The sequence below is a fragment of the Brienomyrus brachyistius genome, chromosome 1 (genome assembly GCF_023856365.1).
Source record: "Brienomyrus brachyistius isolate T26 chromosome 1, BBRACH_0.4, whole genome shotgun sequence".
NCBI lineage: Eukaryota > Metazoa > Chordata > Actinopteri > Osteoglossiformes > Mormyridae > Brienomyrus > Brienomyrus brachyistius.
Genome location: NC_064533.1, coordinates 55,581,393 through 55,598,578, shown reverse-complemented (window position 1 = coordinate 55,598,578; position 17,186 = coordinate 55,581,393). Strand labels below are relative to the sequence as shown.

Sequence of the window (17,186 nt, the reverse complement as noted above, 5' to 3'; positions counted from 1 at the left end):
TGGCACCATATCAGGCATTGCCCAAAGATAACCTGCACATGACCCAAGCCTGGCATTTTGGATTCTCTGTGTTCCCTGTAATTAAGCAGACTTCCCAATGAGCTAACCTGCAGGCTGCTGCCATGGTGACCCAGCACCAGTCCCGCAGTACGAATGAAAGGATCAAGAGCAGTCCTGGTTCAAAAGGTCGGCGAGTGGCAGGAGGGTGCGGCGTGGCCAAGCAGAACCCGACATCACGGGCTCCATAAAAACATCAGGTAACCATTCACATGGTTTGCGGATGGCGCTGGTTCTGACAGACGTGTCCCAGAGTGAGAGTGTTCTTGGTGCTATCGCTGATCTGCAGGAGGGATGAAGAGGTGCGTGAAGATCAGCTGGAGCCCAGCCCGGCCCAGCCTGGCGAGTGCGTCATGCAGCTCTAAACTATCTCATGCATTATGGAGGTGTTTCCTGGCAATGCAGCCGGACACGCAGCCTGCGTTTTCACGGGCTTCTCTCCGCCTCATGGCCGAAACAATGTTAACTGAAGGGTGGCTTAAATGTACAGAGTTTAATTACATTTAATGGCCATTCTGAGAAAAGTAGGACTCATGCGGGAGCCTAATGAGCGCGTTTCAGGTAACAGTATCCGGGTATTCATGAGGTGTGCGTCAGTGCCATGCACAATGGGAACAGTCGTCCCAAATGGGAATTTTCCTACTGGTTGTCACAGATGAAGAGATTGACGGGGCAATGCTGAAAGAGAAGATGGAAAAGCACTCTGCTACCCAGCCCATGTCACCTCAGACCACACTCAATAATGCAAACTCTGCCTTATCTTCTTGCCACTTTGAATTCTCCTTCCATGCATTTTCCTCCCTGTGGTGTGCTGCGAGGATCAAAAGGAGCATAAAGGGTAATTCCATTGTGATTTTTTTCACAAATGAAATATGGCACAATCAAGTAATTTGTTAGAGTCACTCTAGTTGCTGTAATTAATTACTGTACACAGATGACCAGTTATTAATAACAGCAATCAATTACCATTACCTTTACCAATTACATTACCAGTTACTTTTTAAACTTAGCCACTCACCCAAAAACATATTGAACGCTATAAATGGTGACAATGCTGGTTATAAAACAGATCTGAAAAAAACTGGAAGAGCACAGAGGCAGTGTTGAGGCATTGGGAGACAGATGAGAAACTCAGAGACAGAGGAATCACTGGGGGAAGGGGGGGCACTGGGGGAGATGCGAGACACTGAGAGAGAGGTGAGGCTGTGGGAGAGAGGCAAGGCAATGTGAGAAAGGGGAGGCACTAGGACAGAGGCGAGGCACTGGGAGAGACAGGGGGCACTGGGACAGTGGTGTGGCACTAGGAGCGAGGCAAGGCAGTGGGAAAGAAGAGAGGGAGTGGGATAAGGACTTCTGTAGCGTTGGGGCTGTGATAGTGTGACCGCAATTCAGCTGTTCCCACTGCAATCAGCAACCAGCAAGAACGCAAAATTCATAATATTGTTACCAGCTTCACCAACAAAACATCAAAGTCTCCTGGAAAGGCCGTAAGTGAATCAGACAGCCCATTAGGGAGCATTAACCCCTACTCGGAAAAGGAACATACTTACATTCTCCCATAATGCTCAGATCATCACTGAGTAGGTAACTTCAGAGTCAGCCTGGGTTAATTAGTACTTTCACCAGTACAGCTGTGTAACGAATGTACACACCATTGCTAGCAACACCAAGAAATGGAATTTCCAGTGAAATGATATTAACTGAATTACAGTGGTTTACACCCTCAATATCTTCCAATACTTGTATATCTTGTGCAGGAAAATGTTTGCTTTTATTTATGGGGATTGAGAGAACCTAAGTTAGGCAGCTTGAATGGTGAGGATTAATGTGAAACTGTTTAAGGACAGACAGAACCCTCAGCACTGATACCATGCTCTGTTCCCACTTAGCGAGGACAAGGGGAGACTGACTCCAGCCAGACACCAGATAATGGATGGATGCCTCAGAGAAGCTGTATGGCGTGAGGAGATCCCAGTCAGCAAAGCGGTGGGGCTTTGGTCAGCTTTTGATGAGAACACAGCAGCCAAGCACACTCGCTGTCGTACCACAGACCAGTCACTGCTTGCTAACACTTTTTACCCATGTCCGCTGGTTTGAAAACAAAATTGTATAAGAGTGGTGGTAATTTGTTTGCGATTACTGGTCTCAGATCAGTGACAGGAGCGTGGCACTCTTAAGGTGACATTGTTGTGGAGTTGCGTGTGTGCTGAGTGAATGCAAATGCTCGTCGGCCTGGTAACTTCACTCCCAAGATAGATTTTTTAAGGAAGTGCCAGAAGACAGAGAGATGGAGCTGCTGATTGAAAGCAGAGCCTGCGTGTTTTCTCTACGGCATTGTTATCCCCCCCACGAGTCTACTGTCCTATTGATACCCCTTCATTATTCCACGGCTTAAAGATTGATCTGGGTCATGCGGAAAGTAAAGAGAGAGGGAAGCAGTGTTTAGTTTCTGCTTCTTTCTGCCTGCTTTTCTTACGGCAAGTTGAGCGTCACCATCGCTCGCATTCACATCCTCTGATATTCTCCCTTTCCTTCTGTGGCTACCTGTCTGTCTGCATGTCTATATGTAAATATACCACATTGTTATCATTATTATAAATATCTCACTTACTAGACTCCGCTCTTCAGTAGGATTTGATTTACAGACATTTACAGATTTAACGGGTGTTTTCTAGGAGCGTGGGTACAGAGAATAGGTGTGATGGTGCTTTAGTGTTCAGGTTTAGGAAACACTTTTTTCAGACCTGGAATACATTGTTCCCCACCAGCCTGGATTCCCAGGAGGTTTTCCAGCTGCTGGCCATGCTTAGCCACCCTCAGGGCGTCACGCCCTTCCTTCCATCAGAGACGCACACGCCGGATGCCGGACGCCCAGCCCGACCCAACCCAGCCTATGAGGAGGGTGGGGTATTGTGTCTGTGGGGCGCTTTGCCAGCAGGTTCATAAAAAATGAAATAAATGCAGAGAAAGAGCCTGGCCGAGGGAGTCAGAGGACAGTTACTGAATCATCAAGCGGCGCCAAGCGAGACAGACCAGACACACCTCTCGTTCCCAAGTCGGCCAGCACCTGGGACCTGGGGAACCTTATCCAGCCTGGAGCCCAAGCTGGGATTGGTCCAAATGGAAATGGAACAGTTTGTAACTGCAAGGGCCTGAACCCAAATGGTCTGGAATGTGGAGTTGGATTAAGAATCAAAATGGACTCAGAAGAGGTGGAATTGCTTCATCTCTGGTTTCTAAGGGTGTGCGTAGGGGGGTGGGGGCTTGAGGAATCCTACAGGTTGGATCTGGGTGGGACCTGTACACAAAATTGTACATGTGGCCCAAGCTCTGTGTGACTGGTTGGGCGGCCGGCAAACCGTGGCTGGGAGACTCAGCTGAGCACAGAACCCAGTGGGCTATGAGTAAAGTGTCAAATAATAAGCACATTCACACTGCTTATCTAATCCTGTCTGCTGCTAAATACTGGAATTGAATCTAAATATTAATATTAAGGAAGATGAAATTGATCATAGTAAAATTATAGGACTCATTGATATTGACATTGTCCCATTAGCAGATACACATCTACAATATGAGGATGGTATTCAGCTGGTCTGAGAAGCTGGGGAGACAGTGAGAGGCTCCCTACTGTTTATACCTCAGGATGTTCACGCTGGGTACAGCTCCTTGCTGACATAATGAAACACTGACAGTACTTTTGCACTTATAAAAACCTCACAAAGACAGATTTAGCAAGATAATTTTTTCGTCAGAGATTTCTCTCACCTCCTGCCTTCACATCCTGTTTCCTGAAGTATTGTTCCCGGAGTGACAGCTGTCCTCTTCCACTTGGCAAAGTCAGGTCCTTCCTTCTTCACATAACCAGCCAGGCCCTCTGAGTGCCACCTGGAGACATATCCATGCAGGCTGGCCACTCAGATGTAGCCCAGAAGGCATTCCAGCATAGTAGAGGGTTGGGATCGCGTTCCCACAATCTTGAGGAAAATGTAGGCCTCAATCAGACTTTCCCAAGCCAGCTGAGCACTGGAAGGCAAAATGATGATATGCAAGGCATTCTGGGAGATCAGTCTGAAATTTTAATAGTTATGTACATTACCTCAACAACGTAAGGATTCCATGGATTCCAACTGGAATCATTTCCTTGTTTTCTTGGCTTTGGGCTGCTTGGAGCACAGAAACGGTGGCGTGAGGCTTTGATTGGGGCATCCAATGGCACCTCGACCGCTGTGGCAATCAGGTCTGCTTGCATCAGATCTGAAAAAGAAGCAGGAATGAGCAGAGAGGGTGAAAAGTGAGGCCAAAGAAAATCAAGGCATTTCTGGGAATTTCTGGCTTTTACAGCTTACAGTAAACAGCAACGATCAACCGGAAAACCACCAGCTAAAAGTCTGAGCTGAAATTAATGAAGGGGGTTTTTCCCAAGCTCCCCGAAGCAATTAATTAAAACAAGATAAACTGGTTTGGTGTGCTAGGCTCCAATGTGTAGGGCCCCTCCCTCAGGGCCAGCTGTTCACCCTCACTCCCACCCTACATTGTTAACACTCCAGCCGTCTGGTCAAATGGCTAGCGCAACTCCATAGTTGACCAGGAAGCTCCATGACATGTTCCACAGGAGATTAAAGTGATCTATGAACTACAGACGTCATGAAGCATTTCCCCTCCACTTGTGACAAGGTGTGATCACAGTTTACGCAGCTCATAACTGCCATGTTGCACCTGTCATGGTGACCCTGTTGAAAGCTAAAGCTGTTGGGTGTTGAGGTTACAGTATGTGCTGGAGGGTAGGGCTTCTGCACACCAAATGTTCATGTATGGTGCAGGCACTTAATCTCCTTGGGGTGGGGGTTCTGGTAAGTACCTGTCACAATATGTGCTGGGGGGTGCCCCTGGTGTTCTGCTGGATTTAAACGGGGTGGGATGGCTGTGATTACCTCTGCAGGGCACAGACATACACTGATGAATTTTAGTTGGACTGGAAATTATGGGATGAGAGAGTCTTTATGAGTAATGATCGCTGAGCTTTGACTGTTTGCCATGAGCTAGGTTTTCAATCCTTCTTCTGTCTCAATTCTTCTCCCATAATGCACCTGTCCCTCCCCTATCCCTATGTGTTCAGTCTCTTTCTTAAAGCTCCTGTGTGTTAGCCCTCATTCCGTCATTCCAGCTGAACACCATGGACAACCTCCATAATCTTGTACATGCTTTTTCATTTCCAAATGCTAGCGTTCTTGCACCAAGCTTATCCCTAACCTCCCAGGCCCAAGAACACCACACATGCTCACGCACAACCTAAGACAAGAAGTCAGCCAACAGTTTGCACACATCAAATGCGTGCATAGAGATGAACACAGCGAACCACATGTATCCTTACAAATGTATGTGCTTGACAGTTTAATAAGTCCACTTTAATGCGTGTTGACAGTAAGTCATGAGGTTCCCTCACGCTGCACGTAACCGCAGTGAAATACAGCATCCATTGATATCACTGTGGAGTAAGCATGGCCTTTCCCACACCACACAACACCAGAGCCAGGGAGTGTTTCACGAGCCACACAGCCCAACATCCCACAAGCACGTAAGAAACACAACTATCAAAACAGGAAGTGATGTCACTGGCCGTGTGTACCTTCACCCTGGGGCCTGGCGCACCCTCACTGTTTAGTGATTTCAGTCTAATGTGGAACGTGTTGATAGTGACATGCTTTGTTAGCTTGCTAATGCTGGGCAGCAAACAAGGGGACCTCTACAGTAGTTACAATGTCACAGTGGTGTAGATGTCCATCCCAAACAGCAATAATACAGGGAGATGTTAACGCAAGGGCTGCTGGGAGGTGGTTAGAACAGATACAGGGCCTGTGTGTGTCACATGACCAACCTGGTGGACTCCCTGAAAAATCACATCTATAGAGCTTCTGCTCTTGTGTCTTTATATCTCCTTCAGCATGGGGACAGCCAGCTTGCGTAGAAGGGGCAGATAAGGGTTGAGCTTGCACCCAACGCTCCAGCTGAACTCACATCCAAGGAGACACTTTAAAGCTATGCTCTTCCATGCTGGCTATAGGTGTGTAGCTGCCGATTTCCACAACGGAGCAGTACAGAGCACAGTGTCTGAAACAACCTGTGTCTTAGCAATGTGAGGTAAATGCACAATATCCTGTGGCCTTCTGTCCATTGCAAATGTTTATAAAGTACGACAATTTAATCAACAGATGCTTATGAGTAGGAAAACAGGGTATGTGAAGGGGCAGGGCAGTCAGAATAACACAGACCATTCTGTGGATCAGCACAAACATTTATGGAAATGAGGGGATGCCTAAACATTTACATATTAAAAACACCAGCCTGAAGACTCTGTTCACAGGGAGGAAAACAGATCTCTCAGCCCTGGCGCTGTTCATAGATCTCCTGTTATCTTTATTGTTTTTTCTAATAACATAAGAAGTTCATTAACAAATATGGTTTACGGGCTTAATTTTGAGACACCCTAAAAGGAAGGTGAGGGAAAAGGCCCTGTGTGTTTTTGCACTGATCTTCTGTGCTAGCTTTTCCCATGCAGCATGCATGTGCGTATGTTTGCTTGGGAGAAACCTCACCAGAGAGTGGAAACAGGCAGAAGACCTGAGTGTCAGCTGACAGCAAGAGGAGCTTAAATGTGACAGTGGGAGAGACTCATGTGTGGTACAGGTGTAGAGGAAAGGTCAGTGGAGCTCATGATGGTGGACATGGGCCATCTGGGTACTGACAGGGTTGGGGCTGGGCTTTCATCTGGTCATATTTGACTAAACATTTTTACTAATACAGACCTTCTCCACAGTCCTGACTGACAAGTGAACCATTTATCATGACACCAGGTGCCCAAGGGAGGGATGTCTGCAGCTCACGGATGGGGGATGTGTGACCTGATGTGTCCCCTGTAGGTGTGAGCAGGATGTCCACTGAAGGGTGCTATGGAGAGCGTCTTATTCAGTGTGGGTGCTGGATTAAGCCGGACTGGCTAGATTTACAGGACAATGCCATAATGATCTCTTCATGTCACTGTGTCTTGGAAATCACAGAAACGCTTCATGACCATGACTGATGACCTCACCAGTGACCTGCATTGACTGGTATCCCACAATTCCCTTCATGCCATGAGTTCATCTTCATTAGATCAGCAGCAGCAAAGCATGTCACCTGTCTGGGCAGAAGCGGTGTCATGCATGGCTTCAGGGCCCCTTCAAACTCTGTTCTTTGTTTTAATGAAATTCACTAATCTGTTTTGTCAAGAGGCCCCGCCCCCTTCCCTACGCACCAATCCCGGGGGTCCAGTGATGAGACAGTGAACCCATATGGATGGCAGTTCTTCTTGGACTCCGAAGCCCCTTGACAGGCATCTGGGTTCTGCTATTCAGGAATGGAGCTCATTGGGTGTGCAGAGTGTGTTTCCTATTAGAGCAAAGTCATATTTCACGTCTTCTACCAAAGATGAGCTGAAGGTCGGCTTCCATGAAGCACATGCAGCAGAATTTGCTCGGAGGCCTGTCTGTGGCCTGCACATACACAGAGTCCATTAACCCTCTGGGGTCGAGTGCATCGTCGGCGATACAGCGTATTTTTCGCGTCTATTTCAGTTTATATCTTGCTGAAATTTTTATGTAGAATCATGAAAAAAATGCTGTAATCTGTCTTCTTTTCCAAACGTCCATTGTTGGAAGTATTAAAGTTTATAATAGTAAATCATGTCACCGTTCTTTGTTTCACCTGCATCGGGGGCGTGTAGTGCCGCCCTCACCTGAAGATCGCTATTCGCATTCTAAATAGCCGCATTAGCGCGTATTCAAATCACATTTACATGGTAATTAGATGAACAACGCAACGGTGAAACACGATCCAGATACATCCCCATCAGCGCCTTAAAAGGGGGGGGGGGAGTGGCCAGGTGTGAATGGCTCATGCATACAAATGAAAGCTCCTACAAATTCAATGAAAGGAGGCCAGTTATACTGACATGAGTTAGGTTTTTCTTATTTATTTATCAAACTGAATGTTGCAACTACACCATATAGTCATCTTCATGTAGCCAAGACTTTGGTGATCAGATATCTGGGATGAAAACAAACTGCCACCATTGCTTATTATGTACTTTTATAATGTTTCTGCAAGTGTTCCAAAAAAACTGCATTTTGCAATGTCTATACTTTGATGTCAAATTACAAACTTATCGTAAATCTGACATTTTTACAATATACATTGAAATTACGATGAGTGTAATGCCAAAACAAATATATAAGAAATAATTTATTTGCCATGAATTAAGTTTATGATATTTAAAGATATATGTGATCATGCCCCAGTCAGTGAAAGCGTGTTCCCTACCCCTAGACCCCAGAGGGTTAAGCATGCATGAAAGTCAATTTCTGTTCCTCTGTGCTCCTCTGCTGCATTAATCAGACTAATCGGACTGCTTCATGTTTGAGACAGTGAAGGTAAACCTGAACAAATCAGACCTCAAGTAAGAAAGAACCAGACAGGAAAGCGAAAGGGAAGCCACATTCATAAGTGTGTCATGGCCAATGACGTCAGGGTTTTTATATTAATAATAAATAAGAAGAAAGTTCTCACACTCTGTTATTTCATTTTCCACATAACACTGTGACACTCAAATGAAAAGCTCATAATCCTGGTTACTTCGTGAAATATCCACCTATAAACTGCTATTTTGAATGTCTGTTAATTATAATGTGTATATACACCAATCAGCCATAATATTAAAACCACTTTTGAACAGGTGAAGGGAATAACATCGTTTATCTCATTGCAGTAGTGCCTGTCAAGGGTGCGATTATAAATTTGGCAAAAGTTAAAGAATAGCCGGGGGGGAGGCGGTGCTATGTTTATTGCACAATGGGCACACATGCCATAGTCACATTGTGAAATATAGAACTGCAATCATTGTTTCATATATGCTTCGTCCTCATGTTTTGCATCTACAGCAAACTGACTGCAGTAACACTCAGATTCTTAATAAAAGATAAAGGAGGGTCTCACTCAGTCTCCTCTTCCTCGAAAGAGGAAGGAGCGGTGGTTAGACTGTCTGGGACCTCCTTGAGGAATGGGACCAGTGCTGGGGGAACTAGAGCAGGGTCAGGGACCGGGACTGGGAGAGCTTCAGGGGCAGGAATCACAGGCAGAGGCAGAGGAACCTCGGGCGGAGCAGGGACAGGCGGCAGGGAGTCAGGTCGGACGGAACAGATGCCTCAGGAACGGGTGGAGCAAGCAGAAGCGGCACGTCGGGCGGTGCAGCAGGCTGAGGCGACGCCTCGGGTGGTGCAGCAGGCAGAGCCGTGGCAGACGCAACAGGAGGCGGGGCCGTAGCAGGCGCAGCAGGAGGCGGGGCCGTAGCAGGGACCTCCGGTGTGGGTGGAGCTGCAGCCGCAGCAGGGAGCTTGGGTGGTGCAGGGAGTGGAGCAGTAGCTGGAGGCGGGGCCATGGCAAGTGCCTCGGAAGGAGCAGGAACCACTGACTCAGGACCAGCAGGGGGCGCCGCAGGAACCGGCGATTTAGGACCCGCAGAGGGCGCTGCAGGAACTGGCGGCAGTGGTGACATCTGGGTTAAACACCACAGGGTTCAAAATCAGAACGGGCGTCTTCCGACACCAGACAGGGGAAACAGCGGAGATCTGGGTAGCCACCAGGAAGATCCCCGGGATGTCCTCCAGCTTTCGGGTGACGCTGCTTTGTTCCTGTCCTGCTTTTAAGGGCACTCCGGGGTGTTTCAGGCAGTGGGCTACCTGAAAATTCACCTGCCGCTACGCTGTCGAAATTCACCTGCCGCATCATGTCCTTAGACTCTTGAAGCCGCCGGAGGTTTTCACGCACCTTTTCCGCTTGTTGGGCGTAGCTGGGCAGAGACATCTCTTCCAAGATCTCCCGGCTTCTGTGCGCTAGAGCTAGGACAGCAGGAACCTTCCAGACCTCAGGTTGCCATAGCCAGTGAAGCACCACGTTGGTGAGATCTAGGTACTCACCCTCACTAATGGTAAGTTTCTTCTTTTGGAGATCCGCCATTCTGTTATGATCAGTAGCGGTGTGCGAGATGGGGAAGCAGGAGAAGGAGGCGTAGGTCTGGGGAATACGGGATTTAATGGTAAACAGGAGGTGGGCCATGAAACAGGCAACGCACAGCAACACTACACAGTAAGACTTCAATTATGGATCTCGGGACACAGACTGAATGCGGACGTAAATACACAGGATAATCAAAATAACACGAAACAGCTGGCCACAATCGGGATTGCACACGTGGTAAATGAGGGAGCGTGGCACACAGGAGGATTGGACGAGCAGGGTATCACAATACTCCTAATATGTCTTAACCGTTTCATCTGTGTCATAATAGAAATGCATTAAATAGTGCCATTATGAATGAGTATTGCAAAGCCCAAAAATATTGCAGTTAGGTTTTTTTCCAGTATCATTCAGCTAAATATATATTTATTCATGTTCATTTTTTTGGAAGAAAGAGGGGGATCTGCCAGTATTGGGGAGGACACATTTAACCCCACCTCCCCCATTTCCAATGCCCCTGCCCAAGTGTTGACTTGTCCTTCAGATCTCAATCTAATCAAGCATTTGTGGGATGTGTTGGACAAGAAATTCCGAACCATGGAGGCATCACCTCACAACTTAAATTTGCTGCTAATATCTTGGTGCCAGTTACCACAGAACACCTTCAGTGGTCTTGTGCAGTCCATGTCTTGATAAGTTGTTTTGGTGGCACAGAGGGAACCTACACACTATTAGGAAGGTTGCTTTTAATATCATCACTAAGAACATGCTAAAGACAATCCTCATATTCACCATGTGATCCTGATGGTGCTCAGTTCAAAGGTCATGCATGTCACATGTAGATGATTAAGTTTGGAGCCCTTTTTGCCTCTCACATTAATTCTGTGTCCTCCCCAGTTAATTCTCCCTTGCCTTGGTCTTGAGGGGGCCCTAGACAAGGACAAGCTGACCCTCCCCAAACACACAGACACCCCTCCTAGGTGGCTGCCAAGGTGCTGTGTGCCAGACACATGTGGATGGATCCTGGCCCGTTAGTGTGTTTTCTGCAGTCTGCTGCTGGTCTGGTTGGACATGCTCCAGATGTCTGTTCACAATTTACGTTCTGCCAAAAGTACATGTAATACTGTTTCTTGTTTGCTGTTTCAGCAGAATTAAGCATCCGTGACATTAACCGCTGGGGAAAGAAATGCCATCATCATCTTCACAACCTCAGTGTGTTTAAGCTGTAAAACATCCCAGATGCTATAGCTGAGAAGGAAGGATCAAATCAATCAGTTTATCAGCACTTCCTAAAGGTGCTTCCCTATGACACTGTCAGTCAATCAGATGTCTTTTCATACTGATCCAGCCGGCCAGCTTTATAAAGTGATACAGAGGCAGGGAAGGTGCTTGTGTGTGCATTCCTTATAGTGGGCACGATGTGAATGTGGTGGATCATTATGTATCGTCAGTGGAATTCATGATGAATCCTCATCCAGCTCCCCACACCTTTAGACATCCTGTTTGATCTGACAGGGCTGTCCAACTGTAGAAACATTGTCTGTTGGTGTTCAGCTGCTTGGTGGGAGGTGGCCTTCCCTCATTTTTTAAAGCCGATGGCATGGATTCTGTCACTCCTCCCAGCAGGCCCCCATCCAGGTCCCCTGCCTGACCTCCATGGACACCCCCGTCACCATACGGGAGGTCTGGCCTCTGCAGCCTCTCTCCCCCCTTTCCTGTCACATGGGGGGGTCGAGGTTGGAAACTGAAAGAAAAATCACAGATAATATTCACTCATTATTGAAAGTGATGCTGCTAAACCCAGTCCACATGCACTGGAACTAGATATGCGTACTTCTGGCTTTGATATGGGGTAGGGCACAATGTAAAAGGAAGGGTGTTATATAACAGTAAATCAAAATGAAGGTAATCGATTAAGAAACATAAACCTACAAATAAAGATGTGCATATTGCATACAGAAGCATATACAGAGATGTATGTACATGCACATGCCCATATCAAGCACACACACATGCATGGACATACATTTCAGCTCATGTCTGCTATTTCTGGGGCTTGGAGTGATGGAGCTAACATGCTAGAAGGCAGCATGTATCTGTAATTTCTCCCAAGCCTGTGGGGCTCAGTGGTCCTAGTGTTAAGCCCAGCCTCTGGCAGAAATTAGGTGAAGAAAGCTATGCAGGCAGCAGGTAGGGCAACCAGCATTCCCTGAAAGTACCATTGAGTGAGAGCGAAGCCCTTGGAGTCCCACGCTGGACCTCACAGCCCCCGTTCCATGTGACCACTCACGCCTACATGACCAAAGTACCCAGTGCCACTTTCTGAAGGCTGTTTCCATAGTAACAGCAACACATGTTCACCAGCTTTCTTTCCTTGGGCTGTTCCAGGGATGCACTCTTTGAAGAGGCAGAACCCCTATCTTTGCCAATGTGTTCTCCAAGTTACAGCATATACTTATACCCTTACACACACACACGTGCACAAACACACAGCATCTCTACATCCTGTATTCTCTATGACTAGGCAGCAGTGTGCAGCCTGCCTTCTTGATGAATATCTTATGAAAAATAATAAACATGTGGAGAAAAGAAAGTTATGTGAATCAAACAATGAAACAAGTGAATGCTGTGTTCTCCTATGTCTCATTATGTGAGCAAGAGAGGCACATTTCCTTGTTAACCCACAGTTTGGATAGACTGCTGAAACTGACTAAAGAACTGTTTCAGTGTGCAGTGACTCCATATTTTTTAAGGAAAGATAAATGTTACCAAGAGTTCATTTCTCCATAAATATCTTCTACATAAATTTCAGCGGTGACATTGGGTGCCAATAAGATATCTTAATATGTCCTTGAAATAAGCATTGAATTTCAAGCCATGACCCAATTTTGAAAGAGAAACGCTGACACCAAGTGGATAGCTAATATATTGCATGTTTCCAGTCCATTCAAATAGCGTGGGGTTTAAATTTATTGTCACATAGCAACTCAATAACCCAAAGTCAGCTTTGCGTTATCAGGTGCCTGGTGATACATCAGGTCAACGGAAGTTGATTTTATTTCAAAGCGTTTCCTGAGCTCTTGACAAAAAGACAGCAAAGCTCCAGTTCACGGAAATATTCCATCCATCCAGCCATGTTTAATTACTGGTCATTCCATCATGGCCATGGTGGTTCGAAGTTCCAGGCAATATTTGTCTTGTGCAAAAGAGCAGCTCACCACAGACCACATGGACCAGGGTAAAGAAAGGACGCACTCTTTCACACAGCTGTCATTCAGCGCTGCTTTTATTGTTTGAATCTTTCAGAAACAACAATGGCGTACAATATAATGTAATTTGAACACAGACCAACATAATGTACAGCCACAGCACCACATTCACATGCTCCAAGTCATTAACCACCTGGATAAACACTGGTGAACAAGTGTTCATGTTCACTGTGTTAACTGTCCATTCAGCTCCTTCTTCTTCACACAAATGGCTTTGTCATGCTGGATATAATACTGATGAGTAGGATAACTCTCATTGTCAAAGACGGATCACAGATAGAAGCCCAGCAATATAAATGCTAGAAAGTTCCTCAAAAGGTGTCAGGTTAGTTAGAGCTCTGTGAATTAGAGTTTGAAGAAGAGTGTCATGAGGCGCACCTTCTTCACTAAATTTTAATTATTATCTTTAAAGTATGCATCATGATGAAAATTCTCAATTCAGCTGCCTTGCTATCATTTGAAAATGCAAGGGTTACTGTCAATTTAAAATGTTTTATCCCCTCTTATATGTAACTTCCATATGATCTTGGGGTAAAATTAGTATTCTTTACTCCTCAAAGGAAGTAAGAGAGTGAAGGAAAGGACTCATGCAAACAGCAAACAGCATCATACATATGTGGCTTTCAATACTACAAACCCCAAGGACACCTCAAAATGAGCTGATATTCGCTGATGAAATATGAAAGCATACTTAGGTATGACTTAATATCTTTGGCAAATATGAATATATTTAAACCCAAACAGGTCCAGCTGGCATAGTTTGGCATGCATTTTGCGCAGTGCATAGTTTGAGCTTTTTGCATTTGAGTTAGGTTGCATCTGAAATATGCTTTCAAAGACTGGCCATATATACATATATCACCTTCTGCATTTATGTGGTCTCGCAGAAAACATTGTTTACATTTTGTTTGATCTCACTGTGATTTAGGGATTATACTGAGTACAAACATCAATGTCAATTATTTTTGTATGTGCTTTTAAATGTCATAAATAAAAAAGCTGCAAAGCACAGACCCATAATGATCTATTGCCCTGTCGAACCGCCCAAAAGCAGGCAGTCCAAATATGCATAGTGTTTTACTTTCCACAGCAGCACCCTTAATAAATCTTCCATTATGAGCAATGACCTACTGCACCACAAGGTGGCAGCAAATAACTAAAAAAAAGTGCGTCAGTGTGCTATCACGTCATAAACAGCGAAATGTTTTGCTCTTGGAAGTGACGTATCTACGGAGCTCCTACGGCTGTCATGGTAGAAAAAAATAGCCTCGTAGTAATGCGTGCTCTCGAGTTAATAATTGATGCACTCCGTTTACTAATCCGTGCGCTCGAGTTGTAATTCGTGCCATCGAGTTAGTGATCCGTGCTGTCGAGTTAGTAATGCGTTCGCTCGAGTTACTAAAACGTGCTCTCTAAGTGGTGATTAATTCGAGCGCGCGAATTACTAACTCGAGCTCATGCAGTACTAAGCAATAATATTTTTTTCTATCATAACACCTATTGGGGCTCTGTGCCTATTCCTTACGCTATGAGCAAGAAAGGTTATTCATCATCATTTTATCATAAGAATGGATTATTTTTCATACTTTCATCATTTCTCATAAGCCGGTTCCTTGTGTTTTTCAAATGATACTGCTGAAGCTTTTTAAGTGCTGAAAATAACATTGTCTAAAAGCTGGAAAAAATTGAGAGGAAAAAGTTCTACACATGGTGACAGGCTTCACCATACATACGCTTTACAAGGTGTGTGTGTATATATACATATATACTTGAATGCTTTTACTTGTAGCGAAAATAGTTTTTTCAGTGCTGTAGGTAATCATGTGGAATATACATGTATATATGAGTTAATACACAGTAACGTAGTCAAAAAATAAATACTTTAGTAAAGTAATTCTGTGATGTGAGTTATGTGTGTATCAAGATGTTTCATATACAGAATTCCCCCTCTGAGCCCCACCTGACCTGACACAGAGGCACTGCACCTCTTTCCAGTACACCTAGAAATGAATCATTTCTGAGCTGACATCTTGCACATGCAGCCCATCTATAAAATTAAGCTGTTGAACAAATGCATCCATCTTGGTTTTAAAGTCTACAACAGGCTGTCAGAGATGCTTGGGGTAAAGGAGCCTGGTGGTGGTGCCCTGCCCAGCGCTGGAGAACCCCAACCTCATGCAGAAGTTCCTTAGTGGTGTTTTACTGTAATATCTGAAGTGTGCCTCACACTTGGGGTGGGCCATCCACAAAGGTGGGTCATGCCGGGTTCAGTTATTGCGCTAATTTAACGAGCACTAGAGATCGTGGAGCATCTCTCACCGTGTGCCCCTGCCAGGAGCAAAAGGCTGTGTAAGCAGAGATGTGCGTAACCAAGAAGTCTACAGAGATGTTGCCCCAAGTGACAAGTACAACCAAGTTCTGAGCTTCAACAAAGTGACACTAATCTGCCCCGAGACCCCATGTCTGTGTCCTGTGCAATGGGGATTTGACCCGCTCCCCTTGCTCCCCTGCACCCCTGCCCACTAAATGGATAGAAATCCCATGTCAGGACCAGCAGTCCATGTCTTCAAGCAGCAATAATCAAACCTTACTGTGAGAGCTAGGATTAAGTAATCTGAGGCTGAAATTAAGGACTGACTGCTCAAGCCCAGAGAGTCCTAAAAAAGTTACTGACAACAATTAAAGTATCAATACAATGTAAGTGGTCTGTGCTTTATAAGAAAGAAGTGTCTTTACAGCACTGACAGTGATAGACAGAGCCTGGAATGGCCAGGAATATCCCATTACTGCAAATGGCTACTGAGGATATACCAAGTTGAAAGATTTAAGAGCTTTAATAGGCTTAGTGGCAAGATGACAGATAACGTTTAGGAAAAAATTTAAGACACAGACTTTTATCTTGGCTTCAGAAGTCCTTTAAGCATTTTTGCCATAATAAATATGTGTTTTGAATTTATTCTTTACTTTGGTGAATTAATACAAAGCCCTTAAAAAAACTCCTGTCTGTCCTTCTGTCTTTCCATTGGCTGTTTGTTTAGCTCGTGCTTTTCCTTCTGTACTATGCACTGACATAATTTCCTCTTACTTTGATGTCTTAGGAGACCTGCTACCTGACAACTCTACAGCGTCCCTGCTTGTTCAGCATAAAGCCAAAAAAGGGAAATAAACAGAAACAACAAACAAAGAATGGCAGCATGTCAGAGTTTTCAGGAGTGTACTGGGAGAAGCAGCAGCCAGGGGAGCTTAGCGCTTCTGCGAACCGGTCAGGACCTTGGAGACGAAGCTGACGATGGCCGAGGCTGGCTGTTCAGAGTCCATTTCCGCAAACAGGTGACTCACATTGTCTGTCATGCTGCCCTGCTTCCGGGCTATGAACCCGAAGAATCTGACCAAAACAAAGCTGAGAATTACTAACAAACGCTTTAAACACCACACATCAACAAAACAAACATCTATAAAGTCTTCATATACTGCTTGATTTGAAATAATACATACATACTATCCATTTATCCACAATCCAAATTCTAACAGTTTATCCCTGTGACACAGACATATGCAGCATATGTGCCCTTGAGAGGTAAAGTGGGCTATCCCACATTTTTGACCCCTACCCCGACCCCTTTTTTATTGAATATTTTCAATTGGATAAGTTGTTATTATCTAAGTCATACCTCTGTGCATACTTGTGATATATATCAATTGTAGGGTATAGGCACACTGATTTCTTTGGAGCTCATTTTCTCAAAACTTTGTTTTTGTGGGATAGCCCACTTTACCTCTCAAGGGCACATATAATATATAACTTTAGTT

General features: G+C 45.2%; 1 protein-coding gene across 24 annotated transcripts in view; it reads right to left on the bottom strand.

The window, feature by feature from the left end:
- Positions 1-13,375: 13,375 nt before the first annotated feature.
- LOC125734633 (tensin-like) overlaps positions 13,376-17,186 on the bottom strand; it is a 63,702-nt gene continuing 59,891 nt past the window's right edge. For all 24 annotated transcript variants that reach the window (XM_049006140.1, XM_049006142.1, XM_049006150.1 and 21 more), the window contains one exon: positions 13,376-16,761. In XM_049006140.1, coding sequence (XP_048862097.1) covers positions 16,620-16,761 — 142 coding nt within the window. In that variant the 3' untranslated portion in view covers positions 13,376-16,619. The remainder of the gene's footprint in view (positions 16,762-17,186) is intronic.